The sequence below is a fragment of the Pimephales promelas genome, chromosome 3 (genome assembly GCF_988280905.1).
Source record: "Pimephales promelas chromosome 3, fPimPro1.hap1.1, whole genome shotgun sequence".
NCBI classification, from domain to species: Eukaryota; Metazoa; Chordata; class Actinopteri; order Cypriniformes; family Leuciscidae; genus Pimephales; species Pimephales promelas.
In genome coordinates this window covers 15,126,998-15,143,861 of record NC_142771.1, presented here as the reverse complement: position 1 = coordinate 15,143,861, position 16,864 = coordinate 15,126,998, and the positions used below count along the sequence as shown (strand labels likewise).

The 16,864-nt window shown below is 35.7% G+C and overlaps 1 protein-coding gene across 3 annotated transcripts; it reads left to right on the top strand.

The window, feature by feature from the left end:
* On the top strand, window positions 1–16,527 carry LOC120489754 (zinc-alpha-2-glycoprotein). 3 transcript variants are annotated; one of them, XM_039686831.2, is made up of 11 exons: window positions 4,118–4,223; window positions 9,560–9,660; window positions 9,746–9,924; window positions 11,804–12,079; window positions 12,224–12,511; window positions 12,595–12,879; window positions 13,552–13,683; window positions 14,040–14,117; window positions 14,386–14,430; window positions 14,684–14,745; window positions 15,380–16,527. In XM_039686831.2, the coding sequence occupies exons 2-11, from the start codon at window positions 9,650–9,652 to the stop codon at window positions 15,425–15,427; spliced, it is 1,404 nt and encodes a 467-aa protein (XP_039542765.2). In that variant the 5' UTR covers window positions 4,118–4,223; window positions 9,560–9,649; the 3' UTR covers window positions 15,428–16,527. The 3 variants fall into 3 exon arrangements, with proteins under 3 accessions (XP_039542769.2, XP_039542770.2, XP_039542765.2); XM_039686835.2 differs by lacking the exons at window positions 4,118–4,223; window positions 9,560–9,660; window positions 9,746–9,924 and adding an exon at window positions 1–163; XM_039686836.2 differs by lacking the exons at window positions 9,560–9,660; window positions 9,746–9,924 and having other exon boundaries at window positions 4,070–4,223.
* Window positions 16,528–16,864: the final 337 nt, after the last annotated feature.

Genomic DNA, 16,864 nt, shown 5'->3' with positions numbered 1-16,864 from the left:
GGTGTGGATGGAGATCTGAAATACATGAACCAATCCAACTGGCATCGGTTAAGCTGAGGAAGACAGAAAGGCAGCGGAGCATTAATAGGCTTGAAAATGGCTCTTCTCACTGTTTTGTGTTCGGCAGTTCTCCTCTGGGCTGTTGTTGTACCTGCCTTGGGCGGTGAGTCTGCTGTTATTTCGATTGAGATGGTTTCGTTCGTAAAAAAAAGAAAGTAAAACAAGGGTTGTAATTGATTGCAGTTTCTCAACACATTATTTAATATATATTATCAGACTACTAAAATGCGCAAAACTTTAATATGCCCATATTTTTAAGTCTGTTTAGGTGTCAGCGTGTGACAGTAAAATGGCGCAGGTAAACAAGTCTATTGAAATACTTTCGGTTTAGGAACCCATCATCGCACCACCGAACAAATTCCACAATTTCTGTATAATGCGCGGCTGGACTTTTACCTTTGAGACCAAGGATTGCTGTATCGTCGGATAATTTAATAATATAATTTTTATCAATATGGTGTCTGAGTCAATCGTTAGTTGCCTATTTAATGTAAAAAGGGCTGGTGAACTGACAGCCCTGCGGGACACCAGTGCTGATTGGCCTGCTAGCTCCGTAAGAGCGAGTTTGTTTAAAATGAATACAACATTCATGTGTTTCCGTTTCTGAATAAGCATATGAGGCTGTATAGTGTTAAAAGCTGAACTAAAACCAACAAATAAAATATGTGCAGGTTTTGGGGTCTTAGATGTTTAGTAACATTGTTTACTGACCAGATTAGGCCGCTGTCGGTAGACTAAAAGAGGCCTAGAAAGTAGTTTCGTTCCACCAAGTGGGACACTACACACTTTTTTATATTTAACATCAGAAATATATAGACCATTTTGCAAGATGTAAACAACACTGGTCCAGAAGCACTTCCTGTTTCAGTTTTTTTAACACTACACAAAAGCTGGGATAAAATACAACCAACAGAACATGTAAAACTGAATCAAAAAGGTAAGATGTTTTCTTTACATGTGAAATAAAGAAAACAGTTACAAACTGAAACAGGAAGTGTTTCTGGACCAGTGTTGTTTACATCTAGTAAAATGGTCTATAGAGATTCCTTAGGAAAAAGTTTTCCACACAAAACCTTGCAGTTTTGTGAAAAATGATGCTAAAGGTGTCCATTTTGGAAAAAAGGGAATTTTGGACTTTCGAACCTGTTTATCATATAAACCCAAAAATGACATTACCACTTGAGGTACAACATAAACCCGTTTGATACCTGAAGTTGCTATCTATGCACATTAAGATTATCAAGAAAATGTAGCATTAACATCCCAGTTACTTTTCATTATGTTGTTCCAATTCATGGGTAATATTTGAGGTAAAATCCTAATAACAAATAGAATTCAGACAAAATATAATATATAAAAAAACACTTTTCAACATATTTAATGGTGAATTGTCAATTAGCATACACGAGCAGTAACTACTGCACTGCATGTACACTGTAAAAAAATATTACATGGTATCTACTTAAATCATGGTAATAATATAACACGTCTTATATTTGAGTAGATTTTAAGGTGTTTTTTTTTTGTGTATGAAAACAACCCAAATTAATTAAGTAAAATGTCCTAAATTATTTAGTCTGTGGCACATGATGAATTTAATATTATTAGTGGAATGTGCTTTTTTTTAATTTAAGTTGTCTCACATATAAATCAAGCAGAATTTACTCGTTTATGTTAATAACATAACGTAAAATAATTTGTACTTGGTGAAAGCTTGTATGTAAAACAATATTAAATGTTCATCAATCAATGCCATTTTTTTTTTTACCAGAACTTGGTCATAATGCATTGTCTCAATCCAAGTCATGAGTTTGTTTTTAAGTGTTAGTAATTTCAGGGAAAACTTGCCAACATCAAGTTCCAAGAAGAGCTTCTGAAAGGCCTCAAAAGTGTGCCTCAGTTCTTTCGGGTAGGTGTGCTTTAGTGCAGCCCGCTCTCATCCAAAGACGTCATATAACTGACGCTTTTGTCCACACATCAACATCCGACGTTTTAGGGTACCCTTTAACGTCGGTTAGATGACGCTATCTAATCCTGACCCTACCCCAGACCTAAACCTACCTGCGTCGTCATCTAACTGACACTAAAGGTAAAGTGTCAGTTGGATGACCTCCTAGGATCGTCATCTAACTGTCGTTAAAGGGTACCCTAAAACGTTGGATGTTGACAAAGCGTCAGTTAGATGACGTCTTGGGATGAGAATATGTTGTTTAGTGCATATGTGAGTTCAAGAAGAACAGCACAGGCTCTTGTCAGATTTTCCAAGCCAGTCATGACTTGCATCCCCTCCAAGATGATGCTGAAATACTCCTGAGAATCCCTCTTGCAGATGGCAATTTTCATTATGTGCTGCAGGTTATCTCCATTGTCACACTGTAAAACAAACATTTTTATCTTGTCGTGTCTCATAAGTCTGTCCATAATTATAAACTTAATTTGTGTACAGTTGTAAACATTTCTAACAGCTTAAAATGCTAAGACAACTACAAGTAAACCATTATAGTTTATTTTCTTTGTAATCACTGAAACATAAAAAAATATTATGTTTCAGTGGACCACAAAGACTGTCACAATAACATAAGTACAGTTTCACCAATGACAATTCACATTAGCTTTATATAATTTAATTTGGGCAGAAAAAAGCTTATTGTTTAAGTTGCATTTCTATTTTTATAAATAAAAACAATGTACATATTTCTCAAAACACCATAAATACTGTATATAGATTAATTCTAGTCACTTACATTGTACTGTTGGATGAGGTCATCCTCTTTTTCACCCAGAGAACAGATCAAGCAACGGAGGACAACGTTTCTCACCGTGTCGATGTTTTTATCGGGATTCTGATCAGGATGTTTGAAAGTAACTTACCTGCAGCATGGGATCAATAACGTAGCTAGCTCCATAGTGTCCAACATTTTGAGCCATTCCTTTGCACATTGCTTGATTTGTTTCCCTCGCACTTCAGTAAAGGGCTACGGACCTTTCCCACCATCTTTTCCGACATGAAAAATACACTTTACGGGTGTTAATCGAGCTTGATCCCCCAGATGAAGATGCGCAGCTTACGTCCTCCTCCATGTTTACATGTGCGTAGAGATATTAGCTTGATTTTGGCTGCGACCTACTTACATTTTCGACGCTGATTGGTTAAATCTAGCTCAACAGTTTTATGTCTCAATACGCAGTCAATATAGTGCGCCAATAAATTACACTTTTCTCATTAACTGCAGGATAATGCGTGGAGAACATTTTGCTTGGATACCTTTTATTAATGTTGAACATAATTAAGCAAAAGAAAATGTAGTGCCCCGTTTGGTGGAACAAAACTGAACGATACAGCTCACGTGGAATTGTCACCAAAAGTTGATCACCATTTTTATAGTGTTGGCATTTAATAAAGTGAATAAATAAATAAATGAATGCATATGTTCATCATGTAGTTTTGCCACCTTTTCTAGACCACTTCCATTGAGTATAAAAGTCATTTTGTCAGCATCTGGACTGCTGAATTTAAAGAAAGGTGATCACTGAAAAACAAGTAAACATACAAAAAGAAGAGTGGGAAAGTGGGAATAAAAAGAAATGTTTCAGCAGACTTTCTGAAAATCATAAGCTATACATTTGTCCTTTTAAATCTGACAAAAAAAATCTTTAAACAAAAAGAAATCAAAAGTAAAAAAAAAACCCTTCTAAAATCTAAAAAAAAATCTTTGTGCATATGCACCAAAATAAAATATATGAAACAAAACTATATTAACACAAACTTAAATGTTCAATGTTAAATGTAAGAAAAAAAGTGAAATAATAATAATCAAAAGATGCATAAAAAGATGCATGCACTGAGACAAAAATGAATTTGCCCACCTATCTAATAAATGTAGGGGAGAGAGTGGATAACCCCAATTTCACAAAACGGTGTTCCTGACGACGTGACGCTGCGCTGTCTATTTTACTATTGGTTAAAGATCTCTAAAGGGTGTGGTTGGGGATATGCAAATACATAAGCAGTCCAACAACTGTTATCAGTTACACTGTACCCGTCAACTGAGGAAGACACAGAAAGGCAGCGGAGCTTTAACAGGCTGTTAAGAGCAAAATGGCTCTTCTCACTGTTTTGTGTTCAGCAGTTCTCCTCTGTGTTGTTGTACCTGCCTGGGGCGGTGAGTCTGCTGTTATTTCGATTAGGATAAGATTGTTTCGTTCTTTAAAAACGAAAGTAAAACAAGCGTTGTAATTGATTGCAGTTTCTCAACACATTATTTCAAATATATTATCAGACTAACGTTACTAACATGCGCAAAACTTTAACATGCCCATATGATTAAGTCTGTTTGGTGTCTGCGTGTGTCAGTAAAATGGCGCAGGTAAACAAGTCTATACTTTCGGTTCAGGAACCTTACTTCCTTGACAAAACAGTTTAGAAAAAGTTTAAGAGTTAAATCAGAGACTGATCTTCTGAACTAGTGTTAGGCCTAATAAGGGTGAAATTTCTTTTTACCAGCGACTTGTCTTTTCAAATTTTAAAATCAATTTCGTAATTTATTATAGATTTAAGAGTTATTCGATCTGCGTCATGAATGCTTGCGGCGGCCACATTGTTGAAAGAGAAACCACGGAAACTGTCGGTCTGTTGCGTCTTTGCGTCGGTATTATCCATGGTATTATCACTGTTTTTTTTTTTTTTTTTTTTAAACAGCGTGATGGTGTTGTGTAATACACGACTGTTCTAACAACAGCAACAAGAACCCCTGAGTTAGTTTTTATGCCATATGTTACCGACTGATTTCACGCAGTCGTCATTTTAAAATGGCACCGGTTGGGAGAAAACCAGAAGTGCCTTTAATCATAGGAGAGTCGCGAATCCAATGGCGTATTGTTGTGTTTAATGTAGAAATTTGTTATTCTAAAAATGTACATACATATCTTTCATAGTTTAGACTATATACAGTGAATTTATTATAAATTTATATATATATTAAGAGTAGGGCTGGGCGATATATCGAATATGTACGATGTATCGTTATATTTTTTGAAACGATATGGAATGAGGCAATACCGTTTATATCGATATTTTGATATGAGCACATCTGAAAAATAGCGAAGGTTGCAGTGTGAGCTGCTGCAGTGAAAGTAGCTAGGCTACGTAGTACAATTTGTCCTAAACATGACACAAGCTTATATTAATTGCGTCAAAATCACTTTGATATAGTTAACAAGTTTAAGGCAGCTTGCCGCCCTGTCAAATGCTCTGACAGACACTGTTGCTGACTGACAGATATACTTGCGCTGTTTAATTCGTTTGAGTGGTGCTTTCCTCAGTGCTCAACTTACATTTCACATATTCTCCATCTGTAAATGTTAGAAAGTAAAGCAAATATGTCCATTTCACAACAAATATGTCCATGTCAGAAGAGGACGAGCTTCTGCAAGTGAATCTCCGCTAAAATTCATGCTTCCTTGAACGAGCGCCGGCGCGCGCATGCGCGTGAATAGTACTACGTAGTACGCAATAATTCTGACTAAAATAAACATATTGCTAAAATATTTGTTGTTGGAGAAAATAAATGTGCCATATGTGGAATTTTAAACCTATATTTTTAATGAAAGTGAAAGTGATTATAATGGGGTTATCAAATGCAGGCTAATATAATTAGTTTGTGCTTTTGTTTGTTTTTATTTTCATTTTTAGTTTAGCTTCTAGTCAATATAAAAACAAAAGCTTTTTGCACATAATATATTGCATAGCCTATATTATATTTGTTTCCATATCCTTCAATATCAACATTGTTTGTAGGATATCATTGGGCCGAATGTGAATATATATATATATATATACATATATATATATATATATTTTTTTTATTTTTTTTTTAAGTATAAAGATTTTCTTTATCTAAATAGAAAACTTAGAAAGTACCGAGATATATATCGTATATCGCCATTTGACCAAAAAATATCGAGATATGATTTTTTGGCCATATCGCCCAGCCCTAATTAAGAGCATAAAAAGGAAGCAGGAATGAACTATTTGTACATATCCTACATTGGATATTAACATCTAATAGTTTAAATCGCGTTGCTTCAGGTTGGTAGTCCTAGGCATTGTTGTCTGTCTGTACTTCCGGGGTTCTTCCCACCGGAGCCTCGCTTTCGATTTCAAAATGGCAGGTGCGTGAAATCAACGTATAGGCAAGAATGACGTTTTTCAACAAACAAAACAAACCAGCATACTGTTACCGAATTGTTCCCCATATGAAACTGTTATTTCTGAATGTTCATTGAATACTTTAAGCGTCCGGACCGGTGGTGTTCATTTTATCTCACAAACAAAAAGTTAAGGAAATATTCCATTTTATAATTTTGCAAACATTATGGGAACGTTACTTTTTTAATTGTCTATGGATATTTTGAAACTATAGGCTAACATTTAATAACATTAGATGAACGTGGAACTAAAATGTTTCAGATAAAACTTCCTTTATAGCCTATAATCTGGTTTGAATCATAATGCGAATTTGTTGGTCAACTGGGTGTTTTAGACACAATATTGGCAGTTACTGTGTCTATTTTTACTCCACAAAATAGTTCCAATATAGCCACAGGCAAATCATACATTGTCTCAGGATATTTTCATTGCTCCGAAGTCTTGCCAGATTCATACCAGTTTTTTAAACATAGTTTGAAGCTAATGTGACAAAATGTTGCTGATATTTTCAGCGTGAGTCGCTTTACAAACGGCTCCACATAGCCTACCTTCCAGGTCAGTGTATTATCAATATGTAGGGGAGAAAGTACCATATTTCAGAAAAATATAATTTTAAAAGATGATGGTTTAGACGGATATATTTTTTGCGCTGGTCAGTCACTCACAAGTGTGGTCTATCAATACCAGGTGGTATTTTGTAAAAATGTAGAACAACTTCAGTATAATTTCACTTTGAACTTAAAGCAGCACGTTTGCAGCTTTTTCAACCTTTATAATATTTTTCCAAAACCCTTGAAATAGTACACTTGAAATAAAGCTTGCCACAAAGAACCGGCCAAAGTAATGATTATGCATGAAACATTTGTTGATAAAGTTGACGTCAATGACGTTCAAATGTTTCATGCATAATCATTACTTTCACCGGTTCTTTTTGGCAAGCTTTATTTCAGGTGTTGTGTGATATCTCTGCACCCAAGTAGCGGTGCTTTGCAAATGCAGTAGGTTTATTTTAGCCTACATTCACTGCATGTGTAAACTAAGCCCCTTTCACACAATGCGTTGATGAAATTGCCAGAACGCCTCCTGTGTGAACGCAAACACGACCCAGGATTGATACCGGCATCGATGCCAGGTTGGGGACCTAGTAACATTGCCGGAATCAGTCCTGGAACACGCACTGTGTGAACAAAAGCCAGGACCAATGCCGTAAGGGGTGTGTCATAGTGATGACGCTCGTGCTATCGCGTGACTCTGTTACTCTTAGAAGAAAGTTTGTGTTCGTCATCAACAAAGCAAGGACGCACAAATGTCTGCAAACTGGAACAAAGCAGAGACCAGGAGCTCCTCACTATCCGTGCTAATGCTGAGATCGTTCACCAGCTTGTGGAACGGTATGCGCATGTACATGTTTTCGACGTGTACGTTACACATCTCATCCGGACGTCGTGTCTTTCCGGGATCTTTATGGGTTGAAAGAAACATTTCAAAACTTCATTTCGGTCTCGTGGACTTAGATTGCGTGTGCTCGCCGAGTGTAGGCCGTCCCATTTAGCATTTTAACGCTCTGAAGTGTGCTCAGCAGCGCCCCCTTTGTACCCTTAAAGCGGTCTTCCTGGCTCCACGCACTTTAACTACCCAGGAATCCTTGTGAAATGCCAATCAGAAAACGGATGGGATTTCGGTCACGGCTGTAACTGTAAACAAGGCTGAGAAGAGAATATTTAAGTATCATTATGGTTTTTATGACATGGGCGTACATTTTACCAGTTGTTACTTGCAGTTTATACAAATATTATCGACCAGTGGTTGATATCTCAAACATAATAATAGCACGTTAAATAATACGATCGTATTTAGATTCATTTGCAAATAGAACCAAATGTCATGGCTTTACTGAGTCATAAACATAGTATGAATATTGAAACCTATGCATTTTTCTTAAACTCATTTTTATTTTGTGTTAAAATTGAACATAATGTATTATTAAGTACAACTGCATTATCATTTACTGTACATAACCATGACATCTATTCTAATGCCCAGGTGGCATATACAATTATAGAACTGTAAAAGCAGGCTGTGTAGTTGACCTGGACATAAGATTTGTGAAAATAAAAATAAATCCTGTTTTCGACACTAAAGACTATAATTTAATAACTATAACTATAATTAATGATATTTGTGATAATTTTTCTAATAAAGAGACTGATGAGATGACCTGTTTATTCAGCTCCGTATGGAGAGGACAAGGATTTTTCCTCATGAAAAGACATCTTGCTAAAATGAAAGTAAAAACAACAACAACAATCTGCAGCATATCGACCCGCAGCTCATGTCCAACAACAACAACCAGACATTTTTTCTGTTTCCGGCGTGACGATCGAGTCTGTCCCAAAAATACCTCTCAATATGCGCCCTTGCGGGCTTCTGGTGTGCGACCCCCTTAAGACAATGCATACATACCTACCTAAATGTAGGGGAGAGAGTGGATAACCCCAATTAAAAAAAAACTAAAAACGGTGGAATGTTCCTTTAAAGGGACAGTTCACTTTGAAATTAATTTTTGATATGTTTTAGCTTACCTCAAGGGCATCCAAGATGTAGGTGTCTTTGCTTCCACAGTATTTTCAATTTTTTTCCCGTTGTTGTCTATTAATCATACACTGGAGGCTAAGGGGGTCTACCAAAAAGCATGAACAGAGAAGTCAAAATTAAACATGATTTAATGACTCGTACATGTAAGGACACATTGATGGCCTAAGACACGAACCGAGCGTTTTTTGTGAGAAAACGAACAGTATTTATATCGTTTTTACCTCTTGTAATCATAGCCATGACAAAATGACCTGACGGCACAGGCGCTTCGGGTCTGCGCATGCACTGGAAGCTACATCACTCTTTGTTTATACAGAGATTTCGGAAGTTTTACCTTTCACTAAACATATTTAGATATACGGGAAACCACAATGGAAGACGATTTCGGTATATCTAAATATGTTTAGTAAAAGGTAAAACTTCCGAAATCTCAGTGTAAATATTGAGTGACGTCACACGCAAGCGATCACTTCCGGCGTAACATTGAACTGATTCAGTTCGGTTCAGTTGGACATTGCAAAACTGATTCAGATCACTTGGATTACACGAGGTAAAAACTATATAAATACTGTTCGTTTTCTCACAAAAACCGCTCGTTTCGTGTCTTAGGCCATCAATGTGTACTTACATTTACGAGTTATTAAATCATGTTTAATTTTGACTTCTCTGTTCATGCTTTTTGGTGGACCCCCTTAGCCTCCAGTGTATGACTGATAGACAAAAACGGTTTGACTGAAAAATATCAAAATTGAAAATACTGTGGAAACAAAGACACCTACATCTTGGATGCCCTTGAGGTAAGATAAAACATATCAAAAAGTAATTTCAAAGTGAACTGTCCCTTTAAGTGACGCTGCGCTGTCTGTTTTACTATTGGTTAAGATCTCTAAAGGGTGTGGAAATACATATTAACCAGTCCAACTGGTATCAGTTAAACTGCACCTGTCAGCTGAGGAAGACACAGAAAGGCAGCGGAGCTTTAACAGGCTTAAAAATGGCTCTTCTCACTGTTTTGTGTTCGGCAGTTCTCCTCTGTGCTGTTGTTGTACCTGCCTGGGGCGGTGAGTCTGCTGTTATTTCGATTAGGATAATACTTTGTTCTTAAAATGAAAGTAAAATTTTTAAAATTTTATTACGGTTTCTCAACAAATTATTTAATATATATTATCAGACTACTAAAATGCGCAAAACTTTAATATGCCCATATGTTTAAGTCTGTTTAGGTGTCTAGGTGTGACAGTTAAAATGGTGCAGGTAAACAAGTCTATTGAAATACTTTCGGTTCAGGAACCTGTTGAGCTTCTTTGACATCAGTTTGTACTTTGTACACTTCATAAAAGTTTACGAGTTAAATCATCTCGACTGATCTTCTAAACTAGCCCTACTATAATAAGGGTGAAATGTTTTTTTTTTTTACCTGCGACTTGTATTTTCAAATTTTAAAATAAATTTCGTAATTTATTTTATAGGCTAGTAGAATGACGTTTCACTAATTAAAACAAACCATATAGTGTTGACGAATTGTTCCCCATTAAGTTATGAAAATGTTATTTCTGAATGTTCATTGAATACTTAAAGCATCCGGTGGTGTTTATTTATTTTTTTTATCTCAAAAAAAAAAAAAAAAAAGTTAAGGAAACATTTATGGGCCGCCGTTTGTAAAGCAGCTCACGCTGAAAATAACAGCAACATTTTGTCACATTATCTTCAAACTATGTTTAAAAAACTTTATGATGGTCACTTTTTAGCACATTTACATCTGTATTTGTCAACTTAAGAGATATTTTAAATGGTTAAATATAAATGATAAATCTAAATGTTTCGGGTGAAACTAAATATTTAGCAAATATGCAAATTAAAAATGCTGGCAACCGGAAGAACCAAAATAAAAGCTCAAGGAGGTCAGTATGTGTTTATAGTGTCAAATAACAAATAAAAACCATCTCATCCGGGGAAATGCACTCTTGGACATGGATTATCGCGATAATAACTACCTAAAATAATAAACACGTTCAAGCCAGTTTTATGCGAACTTAACCATCTTGTTCATGATTTTTGATCATTCTGATTTTAGAACAAATATCAGGCCTGTTTCAAAAGTTTGCCTACAGCTGCTTTATTAAACAAATACAAGAATGTATTTAAGTACTGCAAATGTAAAACTGAAATTAATGATGGCAAAATATGATCTTAAATAAAGGTCATTGAGACTGTTCTTTTTTTCTGTTTAGACAGGACTTTCATTGAGTTTAATGAATGTTTATGTACATAGGAATTTTTTTATGCATATGTATTTTTTATTTTTTAACAAACATGTATACTCATAAATTATATTTATACACGTACAAATGCATACTTTCAAGTGTAGCTTTTTTATTTCTTATGTCTATGATCTTTGTAACTTGATTTTAATCAAATAATGTAAAATAATTAGTACTTTTAAGCATTTCATGTAAATAAGTACTAAAATTATACATAAATAAATATAATTTACTTGCCTGGCTAAAAGCGGGATACACCTCCGATTTACAGTTATTAGGGGCAGCTGACATCCTGTTTTATTGGCTGGTACGGTCAGCTGTCCATGGCAGCAACTTCCCTGCTGCCTAGCTGCCAATTTTTCAAGATGGTCTTCACTGCAGAACATGAAATTCACGGGGAGGAGTCGGATCCAGATCCAACTCTTTCCACCTTACATAGACCTTAACCTACCCAACTCCACCCCTCAGATCTGGATCGCACTCTGCCCCCTGGATCTCGTGTACTGCAATGAGGTGCTACTGGATTTTTCGCTGAACCTTCTCGATTGTCAGTTGTCGCCTCCTGCTGGCATAATGATTTCATGATGTATATTTATAAAAATTTGTATGATCACTAACGTCCATGGCTGATTTGATTTATAATTTCTATTTTTTTTTTTTTTATTCCTTTGCATTGCAGACACACACTCCCTGTACTACATTTACACAGCTTTGTCCAAACCTGTCGAACTGCCAGGCATCTATGACTTCACAGCTATGGGTCTGTTAGATGACAGACAGATTGACTATTACAATAGCGATGTAAAGAAAAAGATTCCCAAACAACACTGGATGGAAGAGAAAATGCAGGCGGATTACTGGGATAAAGGCACCCAGTCAAGAAGGAGCAAGGAACAGTGGTTTAATGTGAATGTCAAAATTCTGATGGAGCGTATGGGACACAATAATGATTCAGGTGAGGATTATTGATGCACATATGTATAATATAATATTAACCTGCATGTATTTATAATATAATATGTGTACAATATTATATATTATGATATTTTTTTATTGTTTTTATCATCTGAAAAATATTTTGTTTTCTGTGCTATTTCAGATGTTCATGTTCTTCAGTGGAGACATGGGTGTGAAATTGATCAAGAAGGAAATAATGTGACGTTTGCCAAAGGCATTGATGAGTACAGTTATGATGGCGACAACTTCCTGTCTTTTGATGATAAAGAGTCTCGGTGGGTTGCCCCAGTTGATGCAGCTCTTCCAACCAAGAGGAAATGGGATGATGTGCCCATCCTAAACCAGTACACCAAGGGCTACCTGGAGAAAGAGTGTGTGGACTGGCTCAACAAATTCAGAGAATATGGAGATGAGGCGGTTAAAAAAGGCTGTTAGTAAATGCAAAGTATTTGTATTTGTTGATTATCTTCAGCTGTCATAGAGAAAGAACTGATTCGTAACCTGTGTCCGCAGCTCCTCCAGATGTTCGTGTCTTTGCGAGAAGGTCTACCAGAGACAAACATAAGCTGAAACTCACCTGTCTGGCCACTGGTTTCTACCCCAAAGATGTGAAATTGACCATGAGGAGATATCGCACACTCCTGCGTGACGATGAGGTTGAATCCACAGGAATCAGACCAAACCATGATGGAACCTTTCAGTTGAGGAAGAGTATGGAGATCAAGGAGGATGACCAAGCAGAATATGAGTGTCATGTGTCCCACAGAACTCTCAAAGAACCAATCATTGTCAGATGGGGTAGGTAAAGTGAAAGTATTTAATCATTTAAGCAGGGGTCTTTCCTCTGAGGAAACAATGATGGAAGTGCCTACTTGAGTGAACTTGAAAGCATGATCTGTAAGTTTTTAGTTACAAATTAGCTTAGTGAAATTAGAGTTACAGCTTCATGTTTGTGACCATCATGACACCTGCATTGTTTACTGAGGGTTACACTCACGGAAAGCATGGAGCACATTTGTGTCGGAGACTCAGGGTCTATAAAAGAGAAATTATGCCACGTAAAAACTCTGACAGAGTGAAAACAAACACTTGTGATTGATAAACTTAAACTGTATTTTATTGGATAAGTGCACACAGTTTCATGAATAATTATCAGTACACCATAATGAGAGAAAAATATCACAACCTGGCTATGACATTAATACTATGAAAATTCTAAACCTAAAAGTCAGAAAATAGTGCCAAGATAAGTTTTCTATTAAAGTCAAAATGAACGGATGCTAACATTTTCTTCTGTAATGTGCAACATAAACACCTGTTAAAATCTCTGAAAATGTAGTTGAGTGTTTTATGACCCCTTAAAATTATTCTTTATTAAAGGCTTAACAATGGAATTGAATTTTCTAAATTTAGTAGACATTTATACTTTACATACAGTAACTTTGTCCATTTATTAATTTTTTATTGCAGATGGAGACTGTCCAAACTGCAATGAAGGCTCTTTCCTGGGTATTGGAATTGGGATTGGAGCTGGGATTGGAGCTGCAGTTGTAGCTTTGATTTCAGCGCTCTGCTTTTACCTTCATAAGACTAAAAGATTTTGTGAGTATTACAACATAAATACAGATTCTAGGCACAATCTTTTTAATATTTTCCAAAAAAAAAATTAAATAAAAAATCTATTGTTTAACTTTGGGTTCAGAAGTTATCCCAAAATCTTGAAATAGTCAATTGAAATCTATTAAGTTGCTATTAACTATTTTTTGTGCTGAACAGATTTCACTTGTTTCTTTGTCTCTGACAGCAATGCATGTAGATTGTAACTGGATTACAAATAAAGATGATACAGAGTACTACAATGGATTAGTGCTTTTGTACCTTTTTTTTTTTTTTTTTTTTTTTTTAGGAATACAATGCAAAAAATATTCAGAAATGATTTCATCTGTCTTGTCCTTTAGGTTTCAGGAATGCAAGGCAAGAATCTAAAAGCAAGAACGATCATCCCAGAGATGAAAAGACTGTTGTTTTACTGTCAGGTACCAGTTGTCCCTTTCTTAATATGTAATCAGTCTTTTGTATCAGGGGATGTTGAAACACACTCAGGAGGAAGGTAATAATTTAGCTAATTATTATGTTTTATATATTCCATTTACCAGGATGTTAATTGTATGTACTTACAACTTGTTCATTAAATGTCTGCAATTGCAAAAAAATTGGAATCAAAGTGTACATTTCACTATGCAGTTTAAAATCTCAGATGTGACTTGTATTGCTGCTTACCTTGCATTTGTGTTTGTTACATAGTTGTGGGAGACAAAGCTGGAAGTGAGAGAAGCTCAACTGACTCTGGTAAATATTCCCCTTATTCAAGTATATCTCATGCTTTTTTGTCCTGAAATCCAAAAATCTCATCCTCGCATAGGAAGTGTGTGCAAAGCTTCATGAGGTCTATATGCACTTTTCACTGTCCTGCACACATGTTTATTTTTCTCCTTTTTCTGTGTATTTATTTTTGTGGCCCAAATTTTCGTGCATCCTATTTAATGCCATCTCATGCATAGCAGTGGAGGAAAAACACCAACATTTCTCTGTTCCTTAACAGGAAAAGGGAGTACTTCAAGTATCGACAGTTCTACTAACTCTCAGGAGCACGTGGACAAGATGGTAACTATTTAGTTGTAATTTTAATGCTGTCCGAGGGAACATTTTGACATTTTTCTGTTCCCCCAAAGGCGAGGGTAGCACAGGACATATATCATTTACATTTACTGACAAGAGAGGATTTACATTTCATGTGTTGGACTGTTGTGGTGGTCAAAAGAATAGAAGATTACGACACTTTATGCTGTTGCTGTCTGCTTGGGTGAAGCTGATTCCACCATCCACCATAGAGATTGAGGAGAGCAATATGCCTGTTATGGGCCTAGCAGGGATGGGGAAGCAGGTGGAGGTGCAGAGAAGATGAGTTACATGTGAATATTAGAGAACATCAGCCGAAGTCCAGCAGAATATTAATACCTAGATGGATGAGTTGAAGTAAGACAAAAGTAGACTATAGGGCCAGTACCAGGATGTGGGTTGTTAATTTGCTAAGGGGGCCTACATGCTGAAGTGAACTCTAAGATGGGGAACACTGGGAATGCCTTGATTTCAAATCTGATGTTGTAAAGTTGTGTAGCTATCTCAGAGTAAAGTGTACCAAATCTGGTAATTAATTTTTAGATGTACTATTTAACTAATGTTAAATACTAATATTGAATAACTCATAAATTAAATAACACATATTTATGTCTGTTAGGACTCCAGTGGCAAGAACACGGCAGAAAATCATGTACTGCTACCATAGAACAACCCTTGATACGAAGGCAGAGCATCATGGAAAATTTGTAGTGGCAGATTTGTGATTTTTGTCAAACAGTCATGACTGAGTCATGAGGGCTTGGAGCCAGAGGGGCGTAAGTGGCTTTTAACAAACTTTACAGGAGAAACAAAACAAAATTTATACCACGCTTCAATCACCTGTATTATTAACCTTACACCACAGACATTGCAACCACAACTTACATGAAATGAGTATTTAAGTAAAAAATGTATGGCATATTAACACAATGAACATGTTCTAAAACATTTTCAAAAAAACAAAAAGTCAAATACATCAGATATACATCAGATACAGTTTGATCTCAGATAGGTATTTTTGGCACCATTGGATAGAGCTCATCGAGACCTTTATTTTGATATAAAGAACTCATATTCGCCCAAAATGCCACTTACGCCCCTCTGGCTCCAAGCCCTCGCATTATATTTTTAGTGGGAGGTTGTTGGTTAATAGCTGAATTAAATTTTCTCTCTCATGACAATTTCTCTAGCTTTCTCTCTTTTAAAAAAAAAAAAAAAAAAAAAAAAATTTTCAAGTACGGAAAATACATGTGTATGAAAAGAGCTAATTTTAAAGACTTATTATTATTATTATTATTATTATTATTGCTACTTCCAAAGGGACTGGGTAAACATTTTTAAAAAATATTCAATTGCAATGAAAATAAATCCTAAGCATACCTGATAAATAAATCCCAATAACTATGCTGAACACAAATAGAAATTAGATGTATTCTTTTAAACTCTTAAAATAAACTGATTTGATTTATATAATTATGCAATGTTGATTGCAATCATTTTTCATTAGTAGTGTTATCATAACGTTTTGTCAATGTGCTATGATGATTTATGATGTGATTTATGTGGCACAGGGCTGTGTGCCTGTCGGTCATTCTTGTATCAAAAAAAAAAAAAAATTCAGTCAGGCTGTCTTTTCATTCATGGCATCGCATCAATGGAGCTCAATACCCCCATTAATTAGTGAGTCCACATCCTATTACTCATTTAAGATTTATGTTAAGAAATGGCTTATACACTGTCAGCATTGATGCTGATCCAATTCACCAACAATAACTGTATCATGTATTTTTATTTTATCTGCTCATCATGTTTATTCGATTATTTGATTTTAACAGTCTATTTTTTGTGTGTGTGTTTATTGTACTATAAAGAATTGTATTGGATTGTAACAATTTGTTATTTTAGGATGCCCAAAAACATCTGGCAAGGGGACTGCTGATGAAAACTAACTTGTGTGCATTTACATTTGTTTTGAATGTTGATCAGTGTACATTGTCCCTTTTCAAATAAACAAATAAAATCAAGAAAACAGTGTGTTTCTGATTTACGGCGGTTGCTGACATGTGCCTGTATGTCTGGTAAGTTTTTCGACGTGTCGTCGCAT

Bases quoted from the DNA above. Each gene is read 5' to 3' on its own strand.
- LOC120489754 (XM_039686831.2), top strand. The intron at 9,925-11,803 runs GTGAGTCTGCTG...TTTGCATTGCAG, and splicing joins TGTTGTACCTGCCTGGGGCG to ACACACACTCCCTGTACTAC. The intron at 14,118-14,385 runs GTACCAGTTGTC...TTTGTTACATAG, and splicing joins GACTGTTGTTTTACTGTCAG to TTGTGGGAGACAAAGCTGGA.